The sequence below is a fragment of the Ovis aries genome, chromosome 19 (genome assembly GCF_016772045.2).
Source record: "Ovis aries strain OAR_USU_Benz2616 breed Rambouillet chromosome 19, ARS-UI_Ramb_v3.0, whole genome shotgun sequence".
NCBI classification, from domain to species: domain Eukaryota; kingdom Metazoa; phylum Chordata; class Mammalia; order Artiodactyla; family Bovidae; genus Ovis; species Ovis aries.
Genome location: NC_056072.1, coordinates 51,892,318 through 51,907,309, shown reverse-complemented (window position 1 = coordinate 51,907,309; position 14,992 = coordinate 51,892,318). Strand labels below are relative to the sequence as shown.

The window sequence follows — 14,992 nt, the reverse complement described above, 5'->3', positions numbered from 1 at the left end:
CTGAAAAACTTCAGAAGGAGCCCAGGAAGAAGAAGCCTAATGCCAGGTGCAAGTAAGTTATCATATGATGCTAGAATCTGCTGAGATAAGCTGGAAGAGCTAATCATAATCAGCTAATGGAGGAAATTCACTTCTGCAGGATGATTAAGAAGAAAGACAAAGAACTGAATCTGATTGAGAATCTGATGTCAGAATTATACCAAAAGTGAATATGTGATTGGCATGAGGAGTAGGGGAAACTGGTTAACAAGTATTGAAATAGATGAAGAGTACGGAGGAGCTGGGAGAAAGGAGGAGTGGAAGCAGAGGCAATATTGCCTCCAACCAGGGCAGAGAAAGGCACAAAGTGAAAAAGATGGCAGGGACTTCCCTGGTGGTCCAATGGTTAAGACCCTGCACTTCCGATACAAGACAAGCGACTTTGACCTCTGGTCAGGGAACTAAGATCCTACAGGATGTGCAGTGGCCAAAAAAGGTTAAAAAAAGATGTAGAAAAGGCCTTCAAATGTCCTGGCTGCATCATGGGTGCCCAAAGTGATTTGAATTAACCTTTCCCATTTCCCTTTCCTTTCCCTAGCCCCCCAGCCTATTTCCATGTCTGGAAGCAACAGCGCCTAACTATCTGATGCTGGGAGGGGAGAACTTTTCCCTGGCACAGTGCTCGGGTGACTACTTACCTTGGGCTTCGTGTCTTTTGAAGGTAAGGTGGAAGGCCTGGCAGTGGCAGCAGCAGGGCGTTTGGGTGGGGCAGCTGGTACTGAGCCTGAAGCAAGGCTCATGGGTTTTTTATTCGACCCACCAAAGGTGGTGGGAGCTGTCTGCTTAGGGAGAGAAGTGGGCTGTGTTTTGGCTTTCGATGTTGAAGTCTTTGCAGGTTGAGTGGTGGCCAAAGGCTTTAAGTTGATTTGTTTTTGTTTTTTTTAAAGGGCAACATCAAACACACAGACAAGAATAAAAACAAATTTAAAAAAAAGTATAAATTGCACAATTCAAAGTAAAGCTATAAGCAATGAGGAAAGATGCAACTGAAAATTAGCATTCCTTTCTTCTGAGCTCAGTAAATAGTGGAAAGATGGCAGGATGAGCATAAAGAAAACTGGAAATTGTTTCTTAATGACAGTGTCACAAATTCCAGTAGTTGGACATCTCAAGATTTCAACTCAGTAATAACTTTAAACAATTAACTAACTTTTGAAGGCTGCAATAATTCTGTGAGGAAAGTCACCAGCAGGTGATTAAGCTATTTACTATCTGTAACTCTGTGATGTAATATCAACCACACTAAAATGAGCATTTATACTTTAGAGTAAGCGTCTAGAGCTATATTCCACCTTAAAAATCTGTGCTCCTTTTTCATGAAGAAACACTTCAGAATGGATTTCTGAATAATTCTGTAATTCCCTTTGTTGGTGTTGTTAAAGGAAGCAGAAATATCTATAAAACAAATATTCACGATAATAGGGTCAAAAGCAGAGATTTAAGGGTTCGAGTTAGGGCACCATGATAAAATGGGAATATAAAATATTTTCTAAGTATGTTTGAACTTGAAGAAGGAGAACACATTATTAGCTCAGAAAAAAGTAATTTCACTTGCATAATCCAAACAATAATAGCAGAAGGTAGTTTTAAACAATTACAGCAGTAGAAGACAGCCCACCCTTCTTGCACTTACCTTTGTTTTCTTCTCTGGGCTTGGTGGGAGCTCCTTGTTTGGAGGGGCGGTGATGTCATTTCCAGACACGCTTCCGGCAGGTTGTCCTTCTTCTGGCTTGGCTATTCCTAAAGGGGGGAAAGTTATGCTAAACAAATGTTTTTAACACTCATTGCGAAGAGGCAAGTCTTTGCAGTGACGCACCACTAACTAGCACTCCATCCTGAGAAAATCCCCCAGAACCGTGCTGCTGCAAGTGGACAAGACTCCCCAGTTTCCCTCACTGTGACTAAGGGCAGTTTTAGATTCCAGCCTGTCCCTGTGGAGAAGCAACCTAACTAGGATTTGCACAAATGATCAATGGAAGGAAATGGCCCTTGAAGTTTGGTTTCCCTTCCCTGGAGACTGGCAAAGGCGTTCTGTCACCCTACCACTAACTCCCAGAGCAACAGGGGACAAAAACCACTTCTACTGGAGCTTATCTCTTGGAATAAAGGGTGCTGAGAGATGGGATAAGAGCCAGATGATCATCCAATGTTCTCCCTTTACTTCCTTTCCCTGCAAAGCACCACTTTATGGAGGATGTGAGATGAACCTGATCTGGTTCTAGCGGTGACCCAGATTTCCAAGGCTGAGGAGACCCGTGCAATCAGATCCAGGGCCAGAAATAAAGTCTATGGCCTAAGGCTATGCTCGGCAGCACCACTGTGGGGAGGTGACTCCAGATTTCAATAACTTACACCAGAAAGCATTTAAATACTATGAAACTTGTAACTTGGGTGTGGGGAGACCGTTCCAACCAGCACAATCTCTGCTGCTGCTGCTGCTGCTGCTAAGTCGCTTTAGTCGTGTCTGACTCTGTGCGACCCCATAGACGGCAGCCCACTGAACTCCCCCATCCTTGGGATTCTCTAGCCAAGAACACTGGAGTGGGTTGCCATTTCCTTCTCCAGTGCATGAAAGTGAAAAGCCAAAGTGAAGTCGCTCAGTCGTGTCCAACTCTTAGCGACCCCATGGTCTGCAGCCTACCAGGTTCCTCTGTCCATGGGATTTTCCAGGCAAGAGTACTGGAATGGGGTGCCATTGCCTTCTCCAAGCACAATCTCTAGATGCCACAAAAGATAAGTTGGAGTATAGAAAAATAAAAAGGCTCAATGTGCCCCAAACAACAAGAAGAGTCAAAGGCAAATGATAAACAGGAAAAAAGTATTGAACTTCGCATCAAATACACAGAGCTTACTATGTTTACTCCTACAGATCAGTAACTGCTATAAAGGCCAACAACCTGCTAGAAAAATGGCCAAAAGAATATGAACACAATTTACAGAAAAAGAATACAAATCACTTTGTATTTGTAAATATTAAAAGATATCCAATCTTTAAGAGAAATGAGATGTAATTTCCAATCTAATATTTGTTAAAAGTCCTAAAATTTGAAGGTAGCTGCTAGAGAGAATATGAAGATATACATGGCTGGCAAGTATGTGAAGCATACAACTCATATGCAGGGCAATCTAGCAGAGCCTCTGAAAATTCCAAGTGCACATAAATTCTAATTCAGAAGTACAGTTCCTAAACATTTATCTAAGAGATATATTCACATACCTGCCAAATAGCAAATTTGCAAGCTTTTCCCCCAGAGCATTATTTCTAAAGGCAAAGTAATGAAACTACCTAGAACTCTCCAACTGAAAACTAGTTAAAGCATATGGCAGAAATATCAACGTAACCTCTGAATCTGAAACTGGTTCAGAATCTGAATCTGATTGATAGGGAACAACCTCTTCTAAGCAAAAACAAAGCAAAGCACGTAACTGTAGGTATAACACGAGACAATACACTTCTATTGCAAATATACTTGTGCATGCATTTTAAAAAAGTCTTTGGAAGGATCATGATGAAACAAAACAATGGTGATTTAATTCTGGGATGGGACAAAACTAGAGAGGCTATATATTAAACCTTTTTACTTTGAAGTACTGATTCACAGGAAGCTACAAAGAAATGTACAGGGAGGTTCTATGCACTGTTCACCGGGTTTCCCCCAAAGACATCCTGCGTAACTACAGGACACTCTCAAAACTGGAAAGCTGATACTGGTGCAATCCACAGAGCTTCTCAGATCTGTCCAGCTCTACATGCATTCACTTGTTTGTGTGTGTGTGCATGTAAACAGTTCTGTGCAACTTTATCACATATGCAGCTTTATGTAACCACTACTAAGAATCAAAACGGATTAATTGTTCCACCACCAAGAGCTCCCGCATGTTACCCTTTTTATTTTTTTAATAGCCACCCCACCCCGCTTTCCCTTTCCAATCCCTTAATCTCGGGCAGCTACTCATCTGCTGGCCATCTCTAAAATACTATTTCAAGAATATTACATAAGTGGAATCATACAATGCACTACTTTTCATACCTGGCTTCTTTCACTCTGCACAGTGCTTCTGAGCTGCGTCCATGTTGTACACGGTAAGTCCATGGTATGGCTGTACCACAGTTTAGCCCTTTGTCTACTGTAGGACATTTTGATTGGCTTCTGGCTCTTTGCTATTTAGGAATTTTACTACAGGATTTTGAATAAAATAGTTTCCTTGTTACTATATGGAAATGCAGTACAGTTTCTGACATGTTCATGGGGTATCCTGTGACCTTGATAAACTAATTAGGTCTGGGGGTGCTATTTCCCGGTAGGGACGGGGTGGGGGGGGGGTTTCCCTGCATGTGGGTGGACTAGGCCTTCAGTGCAGCCAGGTGTGAAGGGAGGCCCTGATGACCTCTGCTGACACTGTACCTGCAAGAGGACTGAGCCCATCCCTCTTCCTGGAAATGGGTAGGGAAACAGGGCTTTTCCTTTCTGGGTCTTTTGGCAAAAGAGAGCAGGTCTTTCATTCTTTCTTTTTGTCTTTTCTTCTTTATTTTCCCCTTTTTAAAAAAATCTATGCTTGTTGATGATTCCAGGTTGAAGATACTCTCCAGTACCCAGACCAGGACACATGGGAGGGTCTTCCTCAAACCGTGGGCCCTACCCAGCCTGCCCTCTCCCTTCTATCTTTCACATCCCTTTTCTGATTATCTGGTACATTCTTTCCAGAGTATTCAGCTGTATTTACAAGGGTGAGCATGAAAAACTGAATCAATGTCACTTTCTCTTGGTAGGAGATTTTCTTAAGAATAGCATTTTGTACTTTTTGATGTTTGAAACCATATATATTTCTAGTCAAAATGGAACTTTTTTACTTTTAAAAATATGAAAAAAGAAAACCACTCCCAGCATGTAAGGTATTGGTAACGTCTTTGTTCTACAGCCAGCTGAAAGAGGATCCCACCAAACGTGTGACTTGCTGTCACTGGCCCCAGACCACCATGAACATTTTTCAATAAGCACAGGATTTTTCAGCAAACAACATAAACACTTCATGAAATCTCACTGCAATGAAACAACCACACAGCATTTCAACTTGCACCACTACCCAAATGTCCCCACAGTTCCACAAAGGATGTTCAAAAGGAACACATAACTGCTCCACAAAACTGCTCACTCCTGATGGATCTTTCCCTCATTTTATTACCACATGCCGGGAAGCACAGGCTCCACATCACAGCATCATCTTCAGTTCCTCCCTACCCCCTGCCCCGTCTCTCTCTCATCCCCCACCCCCAGTTTCCCATCCAGGTGACTTCACCTATGTTATACTTCCCCTATCTCAGCAGTTCCCTTTGTACTACTACACGAATCCCACTGTTATCAAGGGAATTTTTTTCCTTCAAAACCTCTAACTTCCAGTTTATCTTATTTACTGAGAACAGGTGAACTCCTCAAAGCCAGCTTTCGGCCACTGTATTTACTGTCACAGGCAGGCAAGCAGGATAGCTTTTTGAACGTGGGAGTAATGTTTAAACATCTTACAGGACAAGTAAGTTTGGGTTCCATACAAACTTTTAGATTTGTTATCCCATTATTTCTTGCTCAGATGTACAGATGGCTTTGGCATGTTTGGTCAACCTACAACCTTCTCCAGAGGAGCCCCAGATGAAGTGGGCTGCTCAAAATGGCCAACACCGGTGAAGGCAGCTTTGGAACCTGGCAAAGAGGTGACCAGACCAAGCAAAGACAATAAAATATATTTACTCATTTTTTCCCTAAAAGAAAGAGGATATGAAAACTACAGTCAAGCCACCTTGGGTTCTTGAGATGTGAAGTGGCATAAAGTAGGGCATAGAACCCCAAACCACGGCAACCAATGTCCTGTGCAGACCAGAATCACAGAGGAAGCAAAAAGTAAGACAGTAGAGAATCGTTTCCAGAGGGGAAGAGAATGGAATGCGTGTTTAGAGGGGAGCAGAGGTCCTCAGAGAGACACACGATGGCTGCAGCCAAGCTACATTTCCTGCAATTAGATTCCCTGAGATTGCCTGTCAATAAATACCTGTTTATAAACTAGAGTTCCTGTGCGTGTGTTTCTGTTCTATGAAACTAAATAATAATTAAGAGAAGCCCCACAAATACTCATCACTATTCTTTTACCTAATGTGAGCTGTCAGCATCACACCTTTGACTGGAAGGCTTTCCCTCCACATAGTTAGGCATCCGAGGCTTCCAAGGCTACCTCCTCCAAAAAGTTTTCATGATTTAGAAACCCTCTCACACAACCCCACCCCCCTGACCCTTGCCCAGCCCAGCTAGTCACTTGATGGTACCTAGGTAGTAACTGGCATATGATATGTATGTTGAATAATGAATCTTCATATAGCTTTATCTACAAATTTTAGCAGTCAGCATTCAAACATCTATAAAGGTGAACAGGTCAGTGAGGTTTATCCGTCATCTGACATATTTTTTTCTTACCAGCATGAACTTCCGTTAGTGTGAACTAGGACAAAGTTGTTCTGAAATAAATAAGTATCTTCATTTATTACCACCTAGAAGGTATAGAACACTGAATTGGGCATGTGGTGATCAAGGGAAGAAAAGATGAGACAATCCTATCCATGAGGACCTTACAGTTCTGCCAGCACAGAAGGAAGCTACAGCATAGAACATTTGAGTCTTAACATTTTGGAGTCATAATAAACCATAAAGGAAATATGATGTGTATTTGGCCATCTCCATTAAAAAACAAACAAACAAAAAAACACCACAAAACTATCAGTCTTCAAGGGTCCTTTCCCCGAGAAAATACACTTAATATTAAGAAAAAAAGTTAAACATTTTTGAGAAAATGTACTCAGAGGCATAAATACTAGAGGAAACGGTTCCCAGAAACGGCTATTTTTTTCTTAAAACAAACAAAACACACATTTTCAATCTCCATTAAGTAGCTTGTAAATCCTGATCCTTTGTGCTCAAACTGGACTCAGAGGAAAGCACGCTTTTGTAGACCACCAACAATAAGACTGGTGGGGGGCTGGCGGTGGGGAAGAGAATAAAGGGCGAGGAAGAAAGACACAGGGGCAGCGACAAGAGCCGCAGCCTTCAGCTGTTTATTAACTTCAAGTCTTTCCTCTCTCCTCTTTCCCCTTCTTCCCTTCTCCCCACAAATCTTCCTAACACACAGACAGAGAAAACTAGAAGCTAGACTGGGTCTAACAGGAGTAACAGGAAAAGAATATTAAATAGCCAGCTTTACAAGGCTCTTTTTCAGCTCGAACAAAAGTAAAACATTCTCAAAAGCAAAACGGGAAAGAGAGCTTGCACCCAGGCTGCGCTACTTAAAGAGACGAGGCTAGTGCTGATAAAGCCATTGTGAGTCCACACAGTGACAGATTTTCAAGCAAGGAAGTCAATCGGTTGTGATTGGATGATTTAGGGCTTGGGAATCATCTGGTTCAAACCAACAGAGAGCCGAGGGGTGGGAGGATGGGGGGTGGGCTGGGCAGGGTGACATGAGGTCAAACAAGGGGCTCTGTGTCTTAAGCCCACCCCTCTCTGACCCCAATCGGCCCACACCCTCAGTCCACACCATCTGTCACGCCAGCAGACATGCAGGCTGACCCAGCTGGAGTCACTTTGTGCACTCTCTCGCCTCACTCTCCCCAGCCTTCCGATGCAAGGGAATTCGGCTTTCCCCAAGCAGTCATAACTCCAGCAGGAACGAGCTGCCTAAGGCTCCTGCCGGTAATCTGGCACTTTGGTTCCTTCCTTGCTGTCTGCTTGTTCCCCATGGAGGCAAAATTTAGAAACATACCATCACGTGGGGTCTCTTCACACAGGAACGATGGAGTGCTCAGGGTTGCAGTGACCTCGATTTCCTTTTTCCCTGCCAGAACCGGCTGTCCTGGCTGTTTCTCACCTCCCTGGCAGACCTGGGAGCACAAATCCGCTGTTTCACTAGTATCTTCCTGTCCTTTCTCTGCGCTGCTCACTTCAGGAATCTGCTCCAGCTTACCAGGGACAGAGAACCCAGCAGTGCCCAGTTCCCTCTTCCCAGAGCTGCTGCTGCTGCTGCTGTGGTTGTTGCTGAAGTGGGTCAATTCCTCTCTCTTCTTGGCCACTGGTTCCTCACAGTTGAAAGGAGGTGTCTCTTCAGTAGACAGAATGGGCAGTTCTCCAGGGTTCAATTTGTGGCTGGTTGTCTGCTCCTCAGCCACCGTCATAGAGCGTCTAATGGCAGGAGCCCCCGGTTGTTTGGCTGTGGGACTCGGCACTGGGCTACTGGTGAGGGGCAGCAGGCCAGAAGAAAGATCTTCTCGGGCAGGACGTTCAGGATACTTGTCTGCAAGGTTGACAGCTGGGGGCACTGAGAGGTGAGAGCATTCAGACAGGGCCCGGCGCACTGCCTTTTTCTGCTGAGGGGCTTGCTCAAGCAAAACCCCCTCCTCAGGAAAACTCAATTTCTCTACCTCTTTATCATGGACTTGGATATGAGAGCTGGTATCCCAACATTCTGGGGTGAACTCGACCCTCGTGATTGGTGGAATGGCAGGGGGTGAGTGCGTTGGGGCTGGGTGGGCTGCCGCCACCGGCAGTGAGGACTCACATTCGGGCTGCCTGGAGCTGGCACTCCCCACCCCAATCACCCGGCAGCCAGCAGGGGTGCCATTCTCCTTTCCTGGAGTTCCTTCCCTTGAGTGCTGAGGGACTTGAGCCTCTGACATTGGATGAAAGTTGGGGTTCCAAACACTGGTTTCCTGCTCCTTAACATACTGGGTGGGCATGTCAGCAGCCCCAGGGAAATGCAGATCTGGCTGGCTCTCAGTCTCCGGCGCATTCTTCCCCATCACCATCCCCAGGACTGTAGTGGCTTTGTTTTTGTCTGGCCCCTCTCTGGGTCCCAGATGGAACTCGGCCGCCTTCTGGTACATCGAGCTCCCCTCTGAGGGATGGTAGGTGTCTGCAATCACATACCTGCTCGCAAGGTGACCCGAGGTGGCTTGATACTCCTTGCCCTGCGCTTCAATGCTGAGTTCTTTGTCTAGCTTCCCCTCAAAGAAGCAGAGCTTATTCTGCTCCAGGAAGCTGGCATTCTTCACAAGCCCGTCTTTCAGCCGCCCGTCCATGCTGACATTCAGCCCAATCTCATTCAGCTTGCCCTCTGTCCTCTGCCACTCAAACCCGGCTTGGCTCATTTCTTTCGGAGAGACCGCCGGGCACTGTGTGGGCTGGCCCTGACGGAGCTGGCTGGGAGCAGCGGTGTGCGAGGCTGGCTGCCTGTGTGAGAGCGACATCGCCTCTTCCACTGCTCTCCCCGCCTCGCTCCCGGAGCTCTCACACCACCTACGATCACATAGCTGGCAGTGACATCACACTGAGTCCCCAGCATTCATGACGAAACCCATCCCCCCCCCGCCAACACTCCTCTCTCCGTGAGCAGTTGGTGCTAAATGTATTTACTAGCGTGAAAGGAAGGAAGGAATGAATGAAAAAGAGAGAGAAAGCAAGGAACCTAACTCCTTTCTGTACAACTGAATGTCACTGTTAAAAGTAAAAATATAATTTTCTGCTAACTAGCATGCTGTCAAGATCTGCAGTTTTAAAGACGGGATGGTGCTAATCTGGGTATGGAGGACAGTAATGATGCTGGCTTTCACCCATATAGATACATGTATACCCACACACTCGCTTATCTGACATTATGCTCACGCTTCCACCCACTCAACAAAACTGTTTTAAAAATAAGACTCATTTGCCAACCCTCAGCCACAACCCTTGAAGAACAATGACTCTATAAAAAATTGTTCATAATTTCACTTGAAAAAAACAAAACACAACAAAACCCTCAATGTAATATCAAAATTGGAGACATTCATTCCTCAGGGGAAGAGCAGGTTCACTGTCACAACAACCTGTTAAATTCACTTGAAAACTGACTTGACTGAGTCCCTGAAGCCCAGTGAAAGCTCCATCTGAAGCTCTGCACTGTGCAAGAGTCTAACGAACGGTTCATTCAACGGTTTCTGTGATCCGTGCTTTGGCAACATGTACCCCAGCTGTAAGACCCTTGTGTGACAGTACGTCCCTCGTATTTCTACTCCTGCCCCTGCTCCCTCCTGGTTCCTTGGACGAGCTGTGTCTCTCCTTCCTGCACCAACCCCGCTCTTTCTGGCCTGATGATCACTGAGTTGCCACAGGAACCCACTGGAGCAGTTCATCTTTCTTGGACCTCCAGCACTTAGGGATGCTGGCAATCTGCGGCCCACCAGAGCCCACTGCCCCTATGTAATTCAGTACAGTTCTTTGCTATCCTGAGCTTTGAGTTTACAAACTGTACATCCGGGACTGAGGGACCTACGAGAAAAAAGTCTCAGAGAAAATGTTACACTGAAAAGATATAGGTCAAACTCTGCCTTGAACAAAGCTGAGATTTGTTGCCTGGCCTCTAAGTCCCTAATTGAACTAACATAGGATATTGTGAAATATTCTACCAAGAGCACAAGAGATGTCTTTCTCTAAGATGAAGAAAAGTTGTTTTTTCTTTTTAAAATGGATTTTTTAAAAGCCGTTTGCCATCAACTGCAATGATCTGATTATAGTTTTTAAATAATGCTTAAAAAAAAAAAAGAGCAAGTTAATATTGTTCTATTGTTGGTCTATAAAATGAGAGATTACCAAGGCCAGCCCAAGACAGTTTCTTTACCCGGAGCATCTGTCTCCATTACTCACCTTCTCTGCTTACTATTCATACCCTTCACATAATTTTCTCAAGTTCCCAACTAGAGTGCAAGAGCCACACCCAACATGCTTCCTGCATTAACATCAGCACCTGATACGGGGCTATGTTCATGGTCGGAAGTGGCAGTGTTGCAATGCTGGAAAAAATGTGAATTTGACCTCTGTTCTGAACATAATCTGAACTCATATACACTGATCCTTCATCTTAACCTTAAGCAGCTCAGGGGTATTATAGGTAAAAGCACAATAAAGGTGCACTGGCAATCAAATAGGGTCACCTTACTCTACAGCAATGCTCTCACCAAGGAAAAACGAGCAAGAGGTATAATAAAGAGAAAAATGCAGGTGGTACCAACAGGGTCATAGTTCTAATCACCAATGGGAAAAAATAAAAGGCGAGTCTAGGTTACAAACAGGCTTAATGACAAAACATAGTCAAATTTTGTCTTTAAAGGAATGAGGAAAGTGTGTCTTATTCCTTAGCTATCTTCTGTTACTATTTTGCTTTCTCAAGAGAACTTACATTCACGTTGGTGTCCTGTTACAGCTCTCAGAACTGTGAGAGCATCCCTTCAGACTGCTTCTGAGCGCACAAGCAGGTCCTCCTGCTTCACTAAGAAAACATGGGGATCCAGAGGCTTTTCAAGAGGGAGGGGACAGAGTGGCTTACAGCTTCATTACATGACTGCTTTGCAGTACATAGCAAGGAAGAGACCACATGGAACAAGAATGAATGGGTTTATTTATCTCCCAATGAGGTGCTACCTGGATGGTAAATCAAGAGGAAAACCTAGTGCAGAGTAATTAGCAAAATCGGAGGAAGGCCCTGTCAGTACCCTAGTCCAGTTCAGAATTACAGACACAATCTCACTCACGAATGCACACTTACCCACAGGAGGCAGCTGCGTCAAGGAACTCAAGCCTCATCAGTCACTGTGACAGTTTATCAAGGTGGTGAATGAGGAACCTGAAGCCTTAAGAGGATGAGCATGCCCAGGCAAAAAGAAATGTGCTCAAGAACCTGAAGACATAAATTCTAGACTCAGCTGCCACTAGAATTCCTTGCCTCTGGGTTCTGATCCTCCTCATTCGGAACCCACAGAAACATCACCTCCTCTGTAAAGTCTCCTAGACCTCCAACTCCCAAACTGAATTCTTCATGTTGTCATAGAACTATACTTGACCTACCTACCTCTTCTTAGGATTTGGAAACTACACCATAATCTTTTCCTTATGTGCCTTTCGTGGAAGCTTCTAGAAGGCAGGAAGATTTGTCCACCTCTGCTCTGAAGGTGCCCAGCAGTGTTGGGTACATATTAAGTGGGCTCGCAAAAAAGTTCTGCTCAAGGAGAAATGGACAGATTCTGTTCACAGACTTTTATCATTTGGCCTGATCTCTCTCATCATTAAACTCATCTAGACAAGTGGTGATTCGGAATGCCCTTCGGGCTGAAGGTTTTTAAGTTCCATTATGTGTGAGTCTGAGTAAAGTGCATGGATTCTCTCGCATGTATGGTCAGAAGGTAACCTCTACGGTTCTTTTATCAGACTGTATAATTACTTGTCAAGCTTTCAAGGGCACTGGTATAGCTTGATCTCAGCAGGTGCCCTGGCAGACATTTTTGGTTTTTTGCCCTTTGTCTTGAGCTTGTACTCAACCTGTTCAAGGCCTTGGTTTGATATGCTCCACAACTGGCTTCTCTGCATTCTTTCAGTTACCAAGGGAACAAAACTACTTCCCAGACTGACAAATGTTCCCAGTTACTGTCTCCAGGAAACAATTTCTAATAAATTATCATTAGTAAGTCTACTGGTTAGTGATGGATGACATTCTTCACTAATAACAGCTAAAGATTGTGAAGCTGCAATCTAGTTTCTTACCTGGAAGTAAAGGCTGCTTGTGTTTATATATATAAATACATATGTCTGCAAAAATATTTCAAATTCATATTCTACTAAATTTTAGGAACCATTTCTTAGTACATGTTTAACTCAAAAAAAATCATGATTCTTCCTGATTAACTCTCAAAAGTTGGGAAGCAGAGAAGGAAAAAACTGAAGCTAGTTACCTGATTTACATAACCTTTGATAAAGGTAGTTTACCAGGATCCACAAAATGGATGCCATCTCAGTCGCCCCTGAATCTAAGTCAGGCTGAAAAGGGAAGCACCTGTCAAACCTAAAACACACCAAACACAGTCCTCCAACTCAGCTTCAGCCAGTTCACCTTACCCTCGAAAATAGGACCTGCCAGCCTTACATAAGGAAACCCTAGGCCTCAAAAACCAGTCATGCCCTATTTCGCCCAGTTGCCGCTTATAATGCTCTATAAAACTCACTCTTGCTTAGAATCTCTCGGGAAAAGTGGTTCACTGCTCTCCACTGTACGCCCCCAATCCATGGATTGTTCTCCCTTAAGTTAACAACATCAAGTTCAATACTAAATTGCATTATTTTTGTCATTTAACAGGCCAAAGTATTAAAATGTTTATAGATGAAAGTCCTTCAAGAAGCACAACTTAAAAATCCCAGGCCTTTGAGTACTGAGCCAGGCATAGCCTCCCTGAAAAAGATAAAGAGAATACCTTGCTTACTAGCTCTTCCAACTTCCAGATCCACCAAATGTCACGTCCTCCAGGAAGCTTTCTCTTGCTCTCCTAAGAGGACTTAAGTTACTTTCTGCTCTGTATTCCCATAGCTCAAACTATTATAGAACTTCTCTCACTAGAATAAAACCTATGTGTTATCTCCTTACTCAACAGTCCTTGAGGTGTAAAGGATGTGTCTTCTCAATCTACCCTTAGAATGTGAGAGTAATGATACATTACAATGTTTGTTCAACAAATGAACTAAATACTAAAAAATCCAAATCACGTTGCTGCTGCTGCTGTCGCTAAGTCGCTTCAGTCGTGCCCGACTCTGTGCAACCCCATAGACAGCAGCCCGCCAGGCTCCCCCATCCCTGGGATTCTCCCTGTCCACTATTTGCAGAGCAATAGACAATGTTTATCTGACGATCAGATTTTTGTCTAAACTTAAACAAATAACCATCATTGCTAAACAGCTTAAAAACCAGCAATTTTAGTCTGCTCATGGCTGAATGACCTACTTAATGTCACAGGTTAAAATAAGAATGGAAGTCCCCTCTACTGTCCACTGCACATTTTAAAGAAGTAAAAATACCTACAACACCAACAGTCAGAAGCAAGTTACTTTTGGTTTTCATTTGCTGTATGACTCCTCCAATGCGACTGTCAGTCAGAGGGTAAAGAAAAGTGAGGGGTGAGGGAGTGTGAGGGGGAGAAACTCCTTTGAAAGTAGAACAACCAATATTTGCTGGACTCATTTCCCACAACATTTAGATGTTCAAAGAAGGTGAACAGTAGCACAGAACTGTTCAAGGGTTTTAACTGAGCATGCAGGAAGTTTCAACAAATGATAACTGATTTAAATTATGAAACATACAGAATTTCCCAATAACTTTCATTAATACGTAGCTAGTAAAAAGATGGGGAAACAGTGGAAACAGTGTTTATTTTAGATAGCATATTAAAAAGCAGAGACATTACTTTGCCAACAAAGGTCTGTCTAGTCAAGGCTATGGTTTTTCCAGTGGTCATCTATGGATGTAAGAGTTGGACTGTGAAGAAAGCTGAGTTCCAAAGAATTGATGCTTTTGAACTGTGGTGTTGGAGAAGACTCTTGAGAGTCCCTTGCACTGCAAGGAGACCCAGCCAGTCCATTCTGAAGGAGATCAGTCCTGGGTGTTCATTGGAAGGACTGATGCTGAAGCTGAAACTCCAATATTTTGGCCACCTCATGCGAAGTTGACTCACTGGAAAAGACCCTGATGCTGGGAGGGATTGGGGGCAGGAGGAGAAGGGGACGACAGAGGATGAGGTGGCTGGATGGCATCACTGACTCAATGGACATGAGTTTGAGTGAACTCCGGGAGTTGGTGATGGACAGGGAGGCCTGGCGTGCTGTGATTCACGGGGTCGCAAAGAGTCAGACACAACTGAGCCGCTGAACTGAACTGAACTGAGTAAAAAGAAAACAAGCCAGAAAATGAGAAGTGGGAAGAAGGCAATTAGGAAACTTCACAAATGGCACTACATTTAAGATATTCTCAAATAGGCACATCTCCAGTTGTAAGACTGTAGTGAGCTCTAAGATTACAAATGATTTTTTCATCTGCTGAGCATATTTTATTTATGTACAAGGGCCTT

General features: G+C 44.0%; 1 protein-coding gene across 30 annotated transcripts in view; it reads right to left on the bottom strand.

Moving 5' to 3' along the window:
• Nucleotides 1–14,992, bottom strand: part of MAP4 (microtubule associated protein 4) — a 156,107-nt gene that overhangs the window by 16,524 nt on the left and 124,591 nt on the right. For 22 of the 30 annotated variants that reach the window (XM_060402561.1, XM_060402563.1, XM_060402565.1 and 19 more), the window contains 2 exons: nucleotides 1,673–1,779; nucleotides 678–893 (listed from right to left, as the gene is read on the bottom strand). In XM_060402561.1, the coding sequence (XP_060258544.1) occupies nucleotides 678–893; nucleotides 1,673–1,779 (323 nt within the window). The remainder of the gene's footprint in view (nucleotides 1–677; nucleotides 894–1,672; nucleotides 1,780–14,992) is intronic. The other 8 variants (XM_060402573.1, XM_060402574.1, XM_060402576.1 and 5 more) reach the window with 1 other exon arrangement.